Consider the following 18668-nt stretch of genomic DNA (forward strand, 5'->3'; position numbering starts at 1 on the left):
GTAATGAAAAAAGAGAATTTAGATTTTTTGTCAATTGTTAAGTCAGGGTTATCAATTGAGCACAAATGTAACACATGCCGCCTTATCAGAACAGCCTTACCAAAATAAACATGTAAGCCAGGACCCAACCTACCACTCTAGAGTTCTGACCCTTACAGTACCATACAGTCAAGGAAGAAAAACATATTTCAGAATTAATGTCAGAAAGATTTTGTTTTCTCTTAGACTTACAAGGAGACCTCCCATGTGACTCAGCGTCACCACTGACCACACAGAGTTAGTTAACACTGGCTGGATGTATTTTAATATCACTTAACAGACACCGTAAACCCACAGTGATCCTACCCCTTGCTTAAACTTCAGTTGACTCTATTAAGTGTTACAGCACGAGGGCTGCTGTTCCACATCTCAACCTTTGCACAGGTTCCTTAGTAATACCTTCGAAACAGTTTGAGGGTAGAATTCTCCAAGATCAGATAGGAAAACTGTCTTTGTAATCAACTCGTTCTTCCTGTTTCCCAGTTCTCAGCATCCCTTACTTATTTAGCAGGGCTAGTTTGGTTTGGTTTTTTGGGTTTTTTTGGTGTTACGGCAATATTTTAAGAGTAAATACTCTGATATGAGAACTCTAGTATTAAATTTAAGTAATCTTGAAAGTCAAAGCAGATACCATCAGCATTTGAGAAAAACTGGTGACTTTTGAGCAAGTTAAAAGAGAGCTAGACAAAATTTGCATTTAAAAAAAATTTATTGAGACATCTGTTGCTCTTAAATTACAAAAGTTAAAAAGAGCACGCAGTGCACTGAAACACCAGTGATTACATCTAAAGCTGTTTTAAGACATAAAGTAGCTTCTTCAAGAGAAGACAACTCAACATGATCCAAATTCAGCTATCCATTTCTCATATTTCTCAATGTCCGCAGCAGATACCGATTTAGAAACTTTCTTCAAAGCTATTTCAAAGTCTTCCATAGTTGTTGGCATGTGCATTTCATCTCGGGGAAGATTTCTTATTTCTTCTGGTGTCAAGCCTTCAATACGCCTTCTCATAGCCATCAATGATGCATCTCTATTCAGGAAGGTAAGAAATAAAAAGAAATGTTTACTCAATGCAGGACAGTGAGTTCAGTTGTTTGAAAGGCTCAACATACCATTCCAGTTAAGCTGTTGCATTCAAAAAGATAGAATAAAGAACTGTAAGTTTTTATATCAAGATCTCCAAATGCTATCCACATTTTTCAGACATGGATTTATCCTCACTGGATGTCTGAATAGCTAGTACTCACAGGCTAGGCAAAAGAGGTGATGATTAACCAGTTTATCTAATGCCTATGATGTAGCCGCTGTTTATTGTATTTTTAAACAGAAACAAGGCAAAAGTAACAATTTCACTCCTCCTAGATATAGCAGGAGTAGCTGGAGCATTTTGAATGTTTCCTGGTTTGAACAGGAAACCCGCTTCAAAGACAGTCAACAGTATCTACCTCCAACCAGCAAAATGCTAAATGACAAAATCTGTTCATCTGTAGCTCCTCAAACTTCTGGCCTCAATGAGCATTAAGTGTCTTTAAAAGTGTGTCATTTTCTTTCTGCATTAGGTTTGATTGCATTTAGATTTCCAGCAGTAAATCTAGTAGCAGCAGGTGGTGAGCTGGTGAGGTGACAGATAACACTGGTAGACTAAAGTTCCTCCTAATTCATCATTATATAGCTTATAAGAAAATGCTGCTTATTTGTCTAGTAGTAAAAAAAAAATGGAAGGGTAATCCCACTGATATCACAACAGTGTATCATATCACATTAGCAGGTGAGAATCCAAAGTGAAAAAACTTGCACATTGTGTTCTAGGAGGATTTAGAAAGATGGTTTCAGCATATTCTGTTTCAGTACCAACCCCACCCCCTAAAGAAAATCATAACTGACAGACTTAATGAACATACTAAATAACTGTTAATTAAGAAAGTAAAATGCATAATACAGGAACTAGAATTTCAGAACAACCCCAAGAAGTTGCCTTGTTGAATTCCATCTTAGCCAAATATCACCATGCTTTGCTGTTATAACATCATTTGTGAACTAAAAGCCAGTGTTACACAATGGTGAGGGGGAGCATTCCATGCATCTAATTTGCTTCCATACAGCAGTTAAAAAAAATAAAATTCCAGCAAAACCAACCCAACCAACCAACCCAACAAGCCCACCACACCTCAACACACCCACACAACTGAAGTGCAGCTGCCACCACTTCCTTTTGTAAAGTCATTTTATCGACAGTCATTCCAACATGAACTCTCAGTGCTTTCTCAAACGCATTCTTGGTGCCTGGAGAAGCACCAAAACTGTATTCAAAAAAACAAGCAGCCACCCACTGAAAGATGCAGCAGGGGCCAGTTCTGTTCAAAAGGCCTTTCAACATTCACAGCCCTCTCAAAACAACGATTCAAAGTCAATTCATACTCAATCTAATACACAATTCAGATGCATTTTGCATTCCCTGAATGTCATTTTAAAATAAAGTTTTGCCTTCATTTTCCATGGTTATATGCTGACTATTAGAAACTATACTGTAACCTCTGACTGATTTTCCCTCTGGCTCAGCAAACTCTGAACTTCAATTTCTTTAAGATGGGGGAGTAATTTCAGTAGACCTCGTCTTGGGCCACTTTTTCTTTGGTTTTGGCTTGTGGCACTAGCAAGGACTGTCATAGTCTACAGGTTTGAACTTCACTATGCTTACATATTGTGAGTCTGAACCATACAAAAGCACTTAAATCAGCCACATCTTTCTGACTCAGTGTTAATGAAACAATCATATCCAAGAGCTGTTTCTCCTGACACTATGAAAAAAGAGTAAATACACAGGCTAATATGAGTACTTCCTAAGTAATTTCAAATCATGTGAATCCAAACCTCAGTTCATCTGGATTTATGCTTGCTGCCACCTCAGTTATCACTTAGAAGACTGCCACAAATGAAAGACTCAGGTGTTTCTTTTTAGTTTTTTCATCTGTTGGTTTGCTTTTGTTTTGTTTAATAGTATTTGTACAAAGGGACTTTAGGTAAAAAAAATCAGAAGTAACAGTGTGTGCATATATATATACACATATGTAATTCACTGAAAAATATTAAAAGTATTCTGACTTTTAAACAAATGTATTGATATTCAGTCTAAAATTAATCACAAAAAAACACTAAACAGACCAGAGGAGACAAAGTACAGCTAAAATGCACAAAGTAGCCGACCAAATAAACTCTTTTATATGACATGAACCTATTAGCACAAGCTCCTTTCAGAGCACAACCAACACCAAGACCAAGACTGATCAAAAGAACACCACAAATTCATCTCACAAACCTACAAATGAAACAAATCTGCACAACACAGATTCAAAGCAACTAACATACCATTCTTTTCCCAGACACTGCACAAGGTTTGTTCAGGAAGCCGTACTGAGGCTCCATATTCTTAGTTCAGCCTTAAGCGACCCTGCTGATAGAGCCTTTGGTGGCAGTTTTGTGTACAGGCTACTTGCATTCATCCCTGTGGCACAGCATATTGTCCTCTCAGCTGTGCTGACACATGTTTGCAGAGCCTTATTAGGAATCTAGGCAAGAAACAGATTCGCGTTTGAGGAAATAATGAGAAGGTGTTTTTAATCCAGAACAGCTCTCTCATCCTGTTCAAAGTACAGCACCACAAGGGTTGGCTGGCACAACGAGGAGCTCAAGCCTTGCCCTGCCACACCACAGTGCTACCTCCAAAGCCTGAAAGCATCATTACACAGGTGCTTATCAGATGACATCATCATCTTAAAAAGCTTCAGTTCCCTGTCCCTTCCTGGCAATTCCATAATTTGCCACTGCTGCAACTGTGCCAGTGCAAGTCTTTTGATGTAAACCACATGACTGAAGATCAGTCCTCTCCTTTTCAGGTTTTGAAAGAAAATATAGAGGAAGGGTTAGAAGGTATTTTTAGTCAATTATTTCAGCAATCTAGGTTAGAGAACAGGCTCACAAATGATTGTATGTCAACAGTATGGAGAAGAAGGAGAAATGGAGAAGGTAGAAAAAAAACTTAGGTCCGCCTCATCACAATAGCCACTGTGCTGAGTACAGAGCTCTTGTACCACCACACAACACCTTTTCTGTGTCACGAAGGAAGAATGCTCTGTGTTGTTACTTAAGTACTCTGGCCACTGCCACTATCACCTCTCTACATATGAATTTCTGCAGAAGTGTAACCCCAGTGGAATGACTGCAAATCTACAAGTTAAAGTTTACCATCCTGTGGATATTCCTCATGAAAGGAATTTAGTCTACACGAAAGAACGCGGAATTTTACCTAAATCATAGCTTATTTAAATTACTATGTTGCAACTGACTGCTCTTCAAATGGAAACTTAGGTAAATATTAACGCAGTATTTCTCACCTTTTAGCCATACATAAAAGACAAGTTACAGTCCATTTTTATCCCACAACTTTAATCATGTAACTTGGTTACCTTACAAACAGTTTTCTTGCAGTGTGCAGCGATAGTAACGCAAATGATGCAATGTTAACTTACCTGCATACATTGGTGATGTCTGCACCTGAATAACCTTCCATTTTCTCAGCTATGTTTGCAAGGTCAACATCATCAGCCAGTTCCAGCTCTCGCAGATTTATTTTTAGGAGTTCCTCTCTACCTTTTGCTAATGAATGAAAAGAAAATTGAGACTATACAATTTGCTCTCTGAAGATAAATAATAATTGAAGAGTGATAAGAGGGAAGAATGAGAAAAAGGACAGTGTATTTGCTATAAAGGTAAATTTCATGTTTAGATTTTACCTGGTCCTGAATCCGTAAGTGAATTTGCTTACATGTATCAATTAGATTTTTAAATCGGGCAATCAAAACTAAAGGAATATTGATAAAGTTTAGATTTTAGTCTTTTTAACCACTCTTCTCCCCAACTCTTCATACCTGATGGTAAAGGAATGTAAATTCTCTTTTCTAGTCTCCGTCTTAGGGCTTCATCAATATCCCAAGGAAAATTAGTAGCAGCAAGTACCATGACCATCTTAGAAGGATCATCATTTTCAGTAGCCCCTCCGACACCTGCAATAGAGAAAAGAGAAAGTAAAACATACACAGAAGTTTCATGTATAGAGAGAACAGTATCCATGGTTCTATAATATTAAAGCAGTTACTCTATTGCACTTTAGTGAGTCCAAGCATAACAGACTCGCCAAGTGCAACAGAATTCACTTTTTCATCTCTATGACAGTCTGCAAACATAAATGGAAACTTGGTTTAAACAGGAGCAGTGGCACAGGTCACTGCTGAGATCAGGAAGTTCCTCTCTATCATGGTTAGAATGGTTTTACAGCAGAGTTGTATGCATTTCTGCCATTAGAGCATTTCAATTTTCATATCAACATCTTCTAACAGCATGTGAGGAAAAACAAAACAACTCTCCAGAACCATCACTGCACTCTAAAACAGACATTCCCCCACAGTATTCACTAACAGCCACACAAGAGCAGCATTACTTCCTTACAAAGTTTCTTCAGTTCTGAATACAGGCCAAAGGTTTCATACATACAGATGGATTCTTACAAACTGCTGGAGTTAATGTTTAAATTAAATCACTGTGGACTAAATCACAACTTCTCAGAGACAGGGAGACCACCCCACTTTCTAAACACTATGAATCTGCTGGAACAGGAAAAAGGTAATTTCATTAAACTTGCTACTCTCTGCATTTACTGTTTTTGTTTATAATTATAGGATTGGGCCATGGGATAGGCATTGTACCTAGTCTGCCAGAGAATCTGCAGATAAAACACCATTTATGAATGCTCAAGTAAAAGGATTCAAATAGTTGCTACTAATAAATTCAGATTATGTACATCCTTGACATGAGAACAGTATTACAGCTCTGCTGCTATTTAAAATCAAACATAAAAGGGTATCGACATCAGAGACTGAGAAATAAATAAAGAGATGTTGCAATTCATGGAATTCTATCACAAATCATCCCACAGAGTAGCATTTTTCAGTTACTCCTTTCCTTCTCTCTGCTCACCAGAGTATAAAAAGGATACCTCTACAGAAACTTTGCACTGTATTACCTACTTTTGAAGTTTGTTGATTTGTGAAATATTAACCAAATAGCTGTAATAAACTCAGTGTTCTAAATTGAAAACTCTCTAAACCACTTCTATACAAAAAGTCTTCATTTTTTGATTGTATCTTTAAAAGAGATCCCAAAGAAGTTAAGTGTGCTGATTGCCTTTGAAGTTTAAATTGGAACAGGTGGCAGTTCTTTTGAAACACTTTTTACTTGGTTTTGGAGAAGTGAGTGATATGCTAGGTAAAGATTGAGAGAAGCAGTTAATACTTTTTTTTCTTCTGCTGTTTTGAAATCTTGTATTTTCCACTGAAACTTCATTATTCTGGGTCAGTAATATAAGGTCATAGCTCAGAAGCTAAAAGACTGTTAAATAATTTTTCCTTCCACACCAATGATTGGAGTAGTGCACTTGTAGATCTCTAACCCAATTCTATGTAAGGCTTTGACAAAACTGCTTCTGAAGAATGAAGTTTTCAATGTGGGGGTTTTTTTTGGGTTCCTCATGTTTCCTCCAGTCCAGCACTTCCCAGTAATCAGGTTATTTACCATCCATTTGAACCAGGAGCTCTGCCTTCACACGTCGGCTGGCTTCGTGCTCCTCCGAAGTTCCCCTTCGACTACAGATAGAGTCTATCTCGTCAATAAATATAGTTGTTGGGGCATAAAATCGAGCCTAAAGAAAGCAAAGACAAAAGTGGAAGCTGAAGTAGCAGTCTACTCCCATTTAAGAGCAGCATATTCAGACTTGAGTAAAGACATATTTACCCCATTCAATCAGCTCATAAGTATCAAACAATTCCCAATCTTCCCTCTCTTGGACCACTGCACACTGGTATAGAGCAGCTGTGCATTTGAGCAGAACAGCTTTTGGCAAAGTCCTGTAATTGTTAGGGCTATAAACAAACATTTAATGAGCTAAACACAGTTTTCCATATTAGGACTAACATTTATAACTGTGAAAGTCATCACAGAATGCCTGAATAAGATTTCAGTCTGAGCAAGAATCAATGTTATGCTGGGACACCATGACATGGAACCTGTCCAAGAACCAGGTCAACTGCAAAATAACTCTGACCCTTTTGAAAACAAGGGAAGTCAAGGACAAGGATCTACAATAATAAAGGCTATTGTCTTAAAACAGTTGAGATAGTATTCATTGTGTATATACATTTTTGATCAATCATATTAAATGAGTTGATATCATGCCTATCAAACTACTGTGTAAAAGATCTTTTATTTCCTGACTTTTCTGACTACTGTAATTGCAACTCTGCTGCTCCTCCCCAGAACTGGACACCCTAACAAACAGTGCATACAAACTTGGTAACACATGACAAAAAAAAAAAAAAAAGAAAAATTACTATTTTCTGAGCCAATTTCAAATCTTATGTGCTCCAAAGCCAACTACAGTTTGGAAGTCCACTTATTCTAAGCATAAAAAAACCCCAAAAACCCACCCATAATAACAACAAAACACACAAAGCCTAAATAGGGTTCAGACCCAGAAAGCAATTAATTTCATCTTAGTTTTATATTCAAGTACATTCTGCATCACTCATTAACTTATAGCGAGCTCCCTCTAATGTAGCAAGCTAGTCCTGAAATTAAAAGATGACCTAATTTTTCAGCTTTAATAAAGCTATTTAGGAATAATCTTGACATGTAAACAGGCAAATCAGAAAGGCATAAAGCATTTGAAAGCTTGGAGAGTAGTTTGTGCATACTGTTTGAAACCTTGGCAAGGTTTCACTATTCTGGAAGAGATTCTTCTTCATTATCTCCCTGTTCATATTCAGAAACTTCAATCACCATTTCAAACAGCAGACGAACAAGTTTTTCAGATTCTCCTCTGTATTTTGAGGTAAGTGTGGAAGAAGAAACATTGAAAAAAGTAGTCTTGCATTCAGTGGCTACAGCTTTTGCTAGGAGGGTCTTTCCAGTACCAGGAGGACCAACCATCAGAACTCCCTATTAAAATAAAAAGAACCATTTTTAAGACCAGAATCAAACCACAGGAATTTACAGTTTATTTAGTAGTGCAATAGTAAAACAATGGATGTAAACTTTCCTTTGAAAAGTTACTCAAAGGTAAGTATTAATTACTATTGCTTACCCGAAACAATACAGCTGAAGACAGTGTGTGTATCTGGCTGACATCTTTATTTGGTTGGTACTATTTACCATAATATTGTTGCTAAAGAGTGGAAAGAACTTATATAAACTGTAAAATACTCGAAATTTCTTGTTCTGCCAAGATCCAATCTCAGAATCCTAATTATGATCACAGGATCAGACTTTTTCATACCTTCCACGGTCTTCTAATTCCCTTAAAAAACTCTGGCATCCACATGGGTAAAACTACAGCTTCCTTAAGCAGCTTTTTGGCTTCTACTAAATCAGCAATGTCATCCCTGACAAGAAAGAGAAAGTTGTTTGACAGATTCAGACAGGATGCAAAAGAATCAGTCCACAGCTCAAAAAATTAAGCAATTAAACTTATCGTTATGTATTGGCTCTCCCATAAATCCAACAAAAAAAAGGACATTAACTATTTCACTAGAGTGCCACTGTTGGTATTCACAGAATGATAAGCAGAATAGAGCAAGTTGGTTAAATTTATGCTAGAGGATAAATTAAGCTACAGATTATGCTTTCTTCTTTTGCCAAGAGATTGGGTGTCCCTGAAACTTAAATACCATCTTTCATTGTTACAAGAACAACTTGCTGAAGACCAGTAAATGGAGCAGAATTAAACAGAATTTTCAGAATTCTTTTTCAGAGTTACAAATGTACTAATTCTTAGGTACTTTACAGGCTGGTCTTATTTTCTTGAGGGTAACTCTCAGGGCATTCCTCTTATCAGCATGTGCCCAAATAATACTTTGGTTTCAAAGCATATCTATATGGAGAATTAGTTTCAAATCTGAAGTCATAATTTAAGATTCCATATAAAAACTGAAACATGTATTTACATATTAAACTGAAATACATGACAATTGCATGCACACCAAGTTTTTCTGGGAGTGTTAAGTTTTTTTAAAGCCTACTTTATTTGACAGAAGATTTTTGCTCATTTAATCCTCACGAAACCACCTGAGCTTGAAAACATATGGAATACAAAACATCCTTTGTATAACATTTAATATTTAACACGTTTATGTAAAGGTACTGGCACAGGGTTATATTTTATACTGGCAGTCACATCACATCCAGCAACATTTCAAAGGGTTCCTATATTGACATAATTTCTTTGTTAAACAGTCTTCTGTCTTGATACGCCCCTGGGTAGCAAAACAGTTTTTCAAATGAAGAGACACTGACAGACACTAGAAACTTTTACACTGCAAAAGAGTATCTCAAAAATTGATTTTAGGTCTCTTAGAAAAGTTTGAGAAGCTTTGTATGGTCAGACTGGACAGGGCTTCACACAACCAGATCTAGGGAAAGATGACCCTGCCTGTGCCAGGGGATTGGGCTAGCTGATCTTTAAAGGTCCTGTCCAACCCAAACTATTCTACAAATCTATGCATGGAAAATAAATGTTCTAAAAATATTAAACTTCTTATGAAGTTTAGATGCCTGTTTAAAGCAGTAAGGAAAACCTGTAGGTACTTTTTATATGTAAGTATATGTTAAAATACTTAATTCCTGTCATACTGTATAAGAGGAAATAGAAACAACAATTCAGAAAGACTAGCAGCAGTACTCAAACTTACCATCGAATGTTGGGGTTCTGAGAAATTATATCTCTTTCCAAAGCTTCTACTAAATCTTTGTCGTATCCAGTACTATCAAATTTCTTTGGTTCAGACTCTGCAATCTCAGATGTGGATTTGTTCTACATATAAAGGATACAACAACATAAATACATAGCAATGGTTATGCTACTAATGGATTTTATAACAAGTCCACAATAACGTCGTATTTCTAGAAGGCGGCAACATAAACCAGCATGAAAAATTATGAAAGCACTTGTATTACAGCTGCACTGCAAGATCTGTGTGTTTCACCCAGATTCCTGTACTGCCCCAGTTCCATTTCCTTCTCTCCAAAGCCAGCATATTGTACCGCTGGCTTAGTACTTAATAAAAACTGCATACAGCTATCCCACTTAACAGTTTTTGCCTCTTCTCCCAGAAAAACCAAAAACCATCTGAGACAGTAGCTGGGGAAGGGGAAATTATGTGTAAGACTGGAACCATAAAGTCACACTGACCTAGGTATCTCAAATCCTCTAAGTGTCATATACATGCCACATACATGGGACACAAAAAAAGTAAGCATCATTTCCATGTAGAATGAGCAAAGGTGATCTGCAGGAAGACCACAGAAGTAATAAAATAACTAATTAACTGATATGGAAGCATGGACATGAACAGCAGAGAAGCAGCTCTGCAGTAGAGCCGAAGCAAAGAAGCTAGACAGTTGAAAGGGCTCAAAACCAGCAGAGACCATGCAACTGAGAGGAAATAAAATGCACTAGACATACCCCATTTTTTTATACACTTAACAGCAAGCACTGGTGATGACAGAACAACTGTAAAAAAGAAAAAAAGTCCTATCCGGTCTCTCTGTGTGTATATCCTGAGTGAGCTCCTAATAAAAGTAGTAGCTTACATAGTACAGGGTGGAACTGTTTAGCTATCTCCACAGGCCATGACACCTTGCCACAACATAAGGTTGCTGAAGCTAACAAACTATTACATGGAGACTGGATTTATTTAGACCCTGGAAAACTACGGTTCTAGTGCCTTCTGTATGATCTCTTACTCTGGTGATCAGCTAAATTTATGGAGATACAAAGCAAAAATTAAAGTAGTCTGATTTCAAAGAATAGATCATAGATTATTCTCTCTCATGAAGTATGTTGGTTTTTTGTTTGTTTTAAATTGAAAACTAACTGGAACTAACATCAGATCTGAACAACAATAAACAAAAAACCCCACCAAAACAAAAAAAGTAAAGTTCTCCTTTTAGGATTACATAAATCTTGAAGTGCTTTGGAAGAAGCAAGTCAATCTCAGTTTAAAAAATCCAAGTTGCAGTAAACAAGTCACAGAATGGGTAAGAATGGAAAGGACCAGAGTGGGTCATCTGGTCCAACCTCCCTGCTCAAATAGGGTCATCCTAGAGCACATGGCACAGGATTGCATCCAGACAGTTCTAGAATATCTCCAGTGAGGGAGACTCCACGACCTCTCTGGACAATCTGTTCCAGTGCTCAGTCACCCACACAGCAAAGAATTTCTTCCTCATATTCAGGTGGAACTTCCTGTGCATATGTTTCTGCCAGTTGCCTCTTGTCCTATCACTTGGCACCACCAAGAAGAGCCTGGCTCCATCCTCTCGATACCCTCCCTTCTGATACATTTACCAGATCACTTCTTCCAGAAGAGCATCTGTTTGTTTCTAATTCATCCATAACCAACACTATCCACAAAGCAAAGACATCTTACAAGGTGAGAGATTCAAACTGGCACACTGACTTGAACAAAAGAAATACTTTTAGGCATCTAATTCTATAATACACTCAATACTAAGAAAGAAAGACTGAGTTTCTCAACTCCGTGAAGTTATTTGCAAGCTTACCTTTTCCTCTTTTCCTTTATTTTGTTGATCCTTTTTTTCCCGGCTGCGGACTGCCTTCCCTTTATCATTGGGATTTCGAGAGGACGGACGGTGAGGGCCTCTGACAGCTGCACTTACACGATTATTGTGACCTCGGCAATCACTGCATGGAACAGACTGACGCTTTCTGGGTCCTGGCGAAGGTCTAATTAGTTGTAACATATGCAAAAAGCCTCAGTGTAAAGTCACTGGTGAGCACTACATGTCAAGGGGTTACAAACTGCAAAGCCTTTTGCTCAAGATCATGTCAGAAACAAGACAAACATTTCTAGATAGTCACTAAAAATCCATTTTCCCTTGGTCACAAACTCAGCAGGGTTTATTTGCTTAAAACAAGCATGGGAATTTACTGCAGTTATTCCAACACAATATGGTCCAAGTTTTCACTGTGGCTTTTTCATATTGCTACAATTCAGTACCTCAGCAGCTGGCAAGATAAATGGAACAGAAACTGTTCTCTCAAGACTTTCCTTTTTTGGACCATGAATTTGTATATTTTCTCTAGAAATCTTCAAAACACTAGGAAAGTTCTACCTCTCAGGCTCTATTCTTCTAGAACGTTTGAATGAAATTGGCTAGGAGTGTTCCAAAGTTATTAAATGAGGGGAAGAAGCTTGACATTAGTCATGCCATGGAAGATAAAACCCTCAGAACATTCTGGCATCTCCTTCACTACAAACAGTGGCAAGCTGCAAGTATTACACATGTAAGTTCTAGAACAAAAATTACACCACAACAGGCTGAAGTCAAAGCACACTTTGTCCTGATAAATATTAATTTAGGCCTTCAGGTTTCCTCTTACCTACGTTCAGCAGGTACTGGCAAAGACCAGACTTCTGCATCATGAGCTGGTAATTCTTGTTGTGAGGCTTTCAATGGAGTATTGTCTAATTTAAAACTCTCCAGTGTTTTCATTATATCTTTCACATGCTTAGCTTCCACACTTATTTCCTGCCAAACCTGATTAAGAAAAAAAAAAAAGAAGTAGATTAAGCACATTGGAAATAAGTTTGTAACAGTTCTCTGTTCAAGCTCATGTAATGCCTGGATAGATTCTACAGGGTTTAATGAGCTACCTAATTCTACTTCGATAAACAAGAATTATGCACATTACATACTGAGGAGGTTTTTCTGCCTTCCTCAGCACATTTAAAGAATAAACAAATAGATTTTGGATTTAACAAAAGAGATTTTTTTTACAAAGTTTGGATATTAAAGAAGTATGACAGAACCTAATAGATTAAATATCAATTAAAACTATCAACTCATCAGACTGAATATCAATGAAAAAAAAATGTTGGTTTGTGTTAAGGACAAATTACCATGGTAGCCACAACTCACTTTCTATTAAGGACCTTAGTCATACTAAAACATTGAGGGAAACAGGGCCCAAATGAGACCAGACTACAAAACTTCAGCATTACAGGGGCACTCATCAGCAAGAAGCTGACAAGTCAGAGTGCACTGGCTCCCCAGTGCTGTGTTCCATTGACTTTTTTGTCACTGACAGAGAAAGAAGTCATAAAGATGACTTAAATAAGTCTATATAATAAAAAAGAAGCCTATATATAACAGTACTAATTTATCAGAGAACGGTTTAAGTATTTTTATACTTTTGTTTACAATAAGAGTGGCAATTTTTGCTACTTTAATGCTTATCCTGCAAAATGCCCCAGAAAAGTAATATTTACCTGTTGCCATTTCTGCTGCAGATAGGTATCTCTCACAGAGTACAGATACTTATTCATTTGGTCAAGAACTCCCTGGTAGTAGACCATTGCAGAGTCATAATTTCCCAGTAAGGCATATTCACGGGCCAACTTTACATTCTCAATGATCATAACAAGGCTCATGTTCAACATGAAGCTGAAAAAAAAAGAAGATATTAAGGAAAGAAAAAAAATCCCAGCAGCAGAACAATTTTTTGCAACTATTTTCATACACTCATCACCTCATTTAGCATATCAAAATATAGAAGCTGGAAAAGTGGTAGTTAGAAAAAAAAGCCCTAAAATTAATGTCATCCATATCAAATGGTAATTGTTGCTCTGTTACTAGAAATGAAACTCTTCACATCACAGCATTGTTTCTTGCCATGGAGATTCTGTTGAAAAGCCCATACAAGATTAGCAGATATAAATACAACTGTTGCAAGCCACAAATGCATATTTCCCTTTTCATTCTATTGTAAGATAAACTAGTATTTCGCTGTGCTCATCTGTGGTTTAAAAAAAACTCCCAATAAGCAACAAATGAAACCCTTTTCCAGATGCATTACATTTTGTTAATTTTTTTGCCTTAACATTCCATGCATGTAAGTTTTAAGAGTCTTATTTTGCCTTGTGGAAAAAACTATTCTTCCATTAGTTTGATTTTACAACTCTTGAATTTTATTTAATGTTTGTTTGAAACAAATATACACCTTCTGTGCCCAGCTTGCACGTTCCTATCACCTTCATTTTGACACTTAAAAAGGAACACTTGAAACATATTGAGGCTGCTAAATTAGCACTGATAGGTAAGGAAATGTACAATTAAATGTGTAATGTGTGATGACCCACTTTATTTAACATATTGTTCAAACCATGCTACATTTCTCCACCAGCAGCAGTAGTTTGTGGGCTTTTGGAGCCATCATCAATGGCTGCGACCACTTCCACTTTGCAGCACTAGCAGAATCTGCACTTTTAGATTAGAATAGCACAGAAGTGTTATTTATACAAAGCGAGTAGTAAGTAGAAGCAGTAGACTTGTTCTTTACAGTTGCCACTGTCCATAGAGCTGTTGTTCCACGTTCTTACAAGTTTCTTACACATCCCATGCCCTTCTTCTCTATGATACCTTCACTGTCTCTGCTTTTCTTGTCTCCTGCACATCAAGAATTTCCCCACTCTCCTTCTACTTCCTTATCCAAGTACAGAAAACAATAAAATAAACAATTAAACACACCTGCAAGAGAGTCATCTTGCTCTCATTTTGGTACCTGTACCCAGTGCCAGTAAGAAGCAACTGCAGACAAGCAATTAGAGCTAAGCAGATGAAGCATACTTGATACAGATCAACTATTTAAAGAATGTAAGAGGTACTCATGCGCAATAAACAGACTTAAGACTGAACACATTTCAAGATGAGGTCAGGGTCGAATTCGGCCACATCAGAGGTTCCAGAAGCCGCACTTTGCACACACCTGCCAACCTAATACTAAAATGTTAGCTCTCCACTGTAAAGAGGGGCTGTGAAGTACAAATCAAACATTTTAAGACTTGCACTCCTTTTTCTGTCCCCTTCCCAAGTAGCTTTACACACAGACACACAGCTGAGGCATTCCTGAGCCAACATCCTTCTCTTTTTTGCTTTCTTCCTCTTTCTTCCCCACCTTCCCTTGGAGCAGATAGCTGCTCTGAAAATTTTCAGTCCAAACCCGCAAAACTCTAGCAGCAAGGGAGCTGAAGACAGGCCTCCAACAGCCTACACCCATCCATACAGAAGGGACCCGTGGGGCTGAGCTTGGAAACCTGCTATCATAGAACCTACATTATGTAATCTCACTCTGGCCAGAGACTTGCTGAGCTGGCCATGATGTCTACAAGCTGATACAGTTAATGTGACCAGCAACTACAAAGGCTAACATATCCCAGGCTAATTAGGGTTTGGACGCACAGTTTGACTTGGGAGTTTTGTTGGTTTTAACCTCAGGAGAAGAAAGCCTGAAGATGTTTGTCAACTGCTGTATGGATCATCACACAGATATTACCAAAGTTTTCCCTGCTAAATTTAGGAGCAAGCTTTTCCACTTCTGCTCATCCTACCAGAAACACCTGTTTGCCTGTCCTGAGAATTCAAACCCATGATTAACACTACTGAAATCACAGGTTGAGCAAGATGCTAATAAACAGTTTAAAAATCAAGTAATAGCAAGTTACTATAACCAAACTAGACTTTTAAAAGCCAAGAGAGGTCATAGATAACTTTTTTTTCTACACTGAATGCTGTAGAGCAATCCAAGCGGAACAGCAATTCTGTTCATGTATTGAGGAAAAAAAAACCCCACAAACAAAACAGCCTGTAATATCAGTTTTCATCTGAAAATAGCTAGAAGGAAAAAAAAACACTAAAGAGGCTAAGTCAGAAAGATACGAAAGCTTGGGACCAAAATGATAACACTGCACATAATAAAAAAGTTAATGAGATTTTCAGGTTAGAAAAGGCAGAAAAAGTAAGGACAGAAAGTAGAAACAGAAGAATAAGCAGAATGAGCTAACAACTCATGTAGGGAAAAAAAAAAAAGGTGCTCACTCAAGTTTATAATGGTATTCGAATCTATCTGTTTCATGAGTGGTATTGAAAATGCAAAATAATTTAGTTGAAACTAGAAAACCAATTTAATTTGTTGCTTCATCTTGACTCATAAGAGCAGGAGAGCTTGAAGTGGCTTCCAAATACAAGGCTCTTGTGTACAAGTGAGGCAGAAAAAGCTGCTGGCTCTGCTTATGTCTGGACATGCCACTGATGCTGCCACTTGAACACAGGCAGTGTTAGAGCTGATACACTAATCCATGGGCTTGCTGCACCTGTAACTGAAGATGCTGAAGCAGTTCTAAGAGGAAAAAACAAACAAACAAACAAACAAACAGGAGTTAGAGTACTAAACTGAAACTAGGTTACAGTTTGCAGCAGAAAGTTGCCATATGCTGTGGCAGCTCAGAGTAGCGTGTAAGACACACGTAGGAGAGGCGTGAGCACACACAAATCTAGAGTTCAACCAGAACCAAAGGGATTAAAACACCCACAAAACTAATCCTGACCACTTAATAATTTTTAATGTAATATCACATGTGTTCAATACTTAGTAATACCACATGTGTTTACAAATACTTGGTGTTATCACGTAACAGGATGTCAAAGCTGCAAGGCTGCACTTATCAGCCACGACCTTTCCATGAATCATGACCAGTGAAGTTATCTATGTTCCAACAGCAACTGAAATAGTAAAGAGCTCATAAAGTTTACAGTGAACAGGATATAAGGAAAATAAGCACTTTGTCTTGCAAGTTTAATTCTACATTGTGTACCAACACACACTTCCCAATAATCACTCTTTACACTAGCTATGGTCATATAAGGTTCCCTGAAATTAACCCATCTCTAGTACCAGAATACATTTTATCATTTGCTCAGAGGACCTAAAATACTTCTTGAGTATAGAACAGCCAAGAGCAGAGAGGGTTGAACCTAACCAAAGTTCAAGATACCTACAACTTTTGAGAATGAGGTTTTGGGACGTATTTTTGTATTTCATTTGAAAGGTAACAGATAATCATCAAGAAAACACTGGGGACAGTTCATGTTTTCCATAAGGACTTTAAGAAATTATCATAAGGACTTTAACGAATTATCATAAGGAATGACTATAACTGATTTCTGCTCACAGTCATACATTAGAATCTGGGACACTATAACCAAACACTGCATCAATCGTGTTTCACAAAGAAATCCCCCAAACTTTAAAAATCAAGAGATTGATAATGCAAATGCTGGAAGTGAAGATTTAAGTTGGACTTCATCAATTACTGCAGCGGACTTGCTGACCTGGCAAACAGCACAAGACATACATGGAAAATATTTCCGAGAGTCTTTCAGTCCAACCTTAATATCTGGACTAAGCCAGAGCCTGAATTTTGGCAGAGCGCACATGTTTCCATTATTTCAGCCTCCTCTACAGGCTCTGACATCAAAGCAATCATGTAAATTTTGCAAAGTTCTCTCAGCAAGCCAGATGAGAAAAAAATACCCCAAAGTAACATCTTTCAGGAATCAATTTTTACTGATTACATGATGGTATCACCTTGGAGCTCCCTTCTAGCTTAATACTCATCTTCATAACATCCACGGCTAGCAACATTTGGTATCAAGAAGTGATTGCATTAATTACTTGGGAAAGAGAAGAGTTGCCAGACTTATTGGATACTAAACAAAATGGTTCTCATCCACTTATTGTATTTAACAATAATGGTAGCAAAAGAAGAACCACCAGCAGCCATGAACACAAGCATACCTAGACGTGGAAAAGAAAAAAACCTAAATCAAACATTAGGCAGAGATACACTTGTGGCAGATGATTTTATGTTTTCCGGGCTAAGCCTTTCAAAAGACTTGATTAAACACGTTACTTACTCCCCATTTCATGGAGGGTTAGCATTCTTTTTGATGATCTATATTAAATTAGCAAATTTCTCAGAAAGTTTTGAAGGGTCTGCAGCTAAATGGATACGTGGAATTGCTTCTCTCTATCTAGAGAGAAAACTTACATCACTGCAGATCATTGCAAACTACTTCATTAAGAAAAAAAACAAACAACAAAACAGGTGGAGAGTGAAGGGAAAAGTGGGAACCAGAGTTCTGTGCCTGAACCAGCACCCGCGGTGCCCAGCAGCCCACCTAGGAGGATTCCCGGGGCAGGGAGCAGCCTCCCCTCCCGATGGCTTCAGGGACACCACGGCGATGCCGCGCCGAGCACGTGCGAGACACAGCCTCGACACAACAACACCGACGAGCACCCTGTAATGGTGGCCGGTGTCGCGACAGCAGCGACCAGGGCCGCTCGTTCTCCAGCCGCGGGACGGAGGAGCCGGAGCCTTCCCCGCGCCCGGCAGCCCTCGGGGCGGCCCCCACCGAGCGGGACCGGGCATCGCCCCCGCCCGGGCCGAGTGGGGCCATCGCACGGCCTCGCACGGCCCCGCACGGCCAGGCGGGCGCGGGGCAGGTATCGCGGGGCTCCCTCGCTCACTTACTCCTCTCCAGAGCTCGGACCGGCGGCGACAGCGGCAGCAGCTGCGACTCCACCACCTCTTCCGCCCCCTTCCTCCTCCAGCGACGCCCGACCCCACCCCCGGCCCTGCCCGCCACCTCCCCCTCCTGCCGC

General features: G+C 38.5%; 1 protein-coding gene across 5 annotated transcripts; it reads right to left on the minus strand.

Moving 5' to 3' along the window:
• Window positions 1-729: 729 nt before the first annotated feature.
• On the minus strand, window positions 730-18622 carry KATNA1 (katanin catalytic subunit A1). Of its 5 annotated transcripts, XM_051811223.1 has the most exons (13): window positions 18538-18590; window positions 17592-17801; window positions 16043-16343; window positions 13438-13612; window positions 12549-12706; window positions 11708-11891; window positions 9835-9956; window positions 8424-8529; window positions 7928-8086; window positions 6665-6791; window positions 4966-5100; window positions 4567-4693; window positions 730-1070 (listed from the first exon to the last, which is right to left on the minus strand). In XM_051811223.1, the coding sequence occupies exons 4-13, from the start codon at window positions 13606-13608 to the stop codon at window positions 872-874; spliced, it is 1488 nt and encodes a 495-aa protein (XP_051667183.1). In that variant the 5' UTR covers window positions 13609-13612; window positions 16043-16343; window positions 17592-17801; window positions 18538-18590; the 3' UTR covers window positions 730-871. The 5 variants fall into 5 exon arrangements, with proteins under 5 accessions (XP_051667183.1, XP_051667185.1, XP_051667186.1 ...); XM_051811225.1 differs by lacking the exon at window positions 17592-17801 and having other exon boundaries at window positions 18538-18622; XM_051811226.1 differs by lacking the exons at window positions 17592-17801; window positions 18538-18590 and adding an exon at window positions 18185-18270.
• Between the last annotated feature and the right edge of the window lie 46 nt (window positions 18623-18668).

This window comes from Manacus candei, unplaced genomic scaffold (assembly GCF_025592945.1).
Source record: "Manacus candei isolate 608988 ecotype Guabito, Panama unplaced genomic scaffold, ASM2559294v1 h1tg000081l, whole genome shotgun sequence".
In the NCBI taxonomy this organism is placed as follows: Eukaryota; Metazoa; Chordata; class Aves; order Passeriformes; family Pipridae; genus Manacus; species Manacus candei.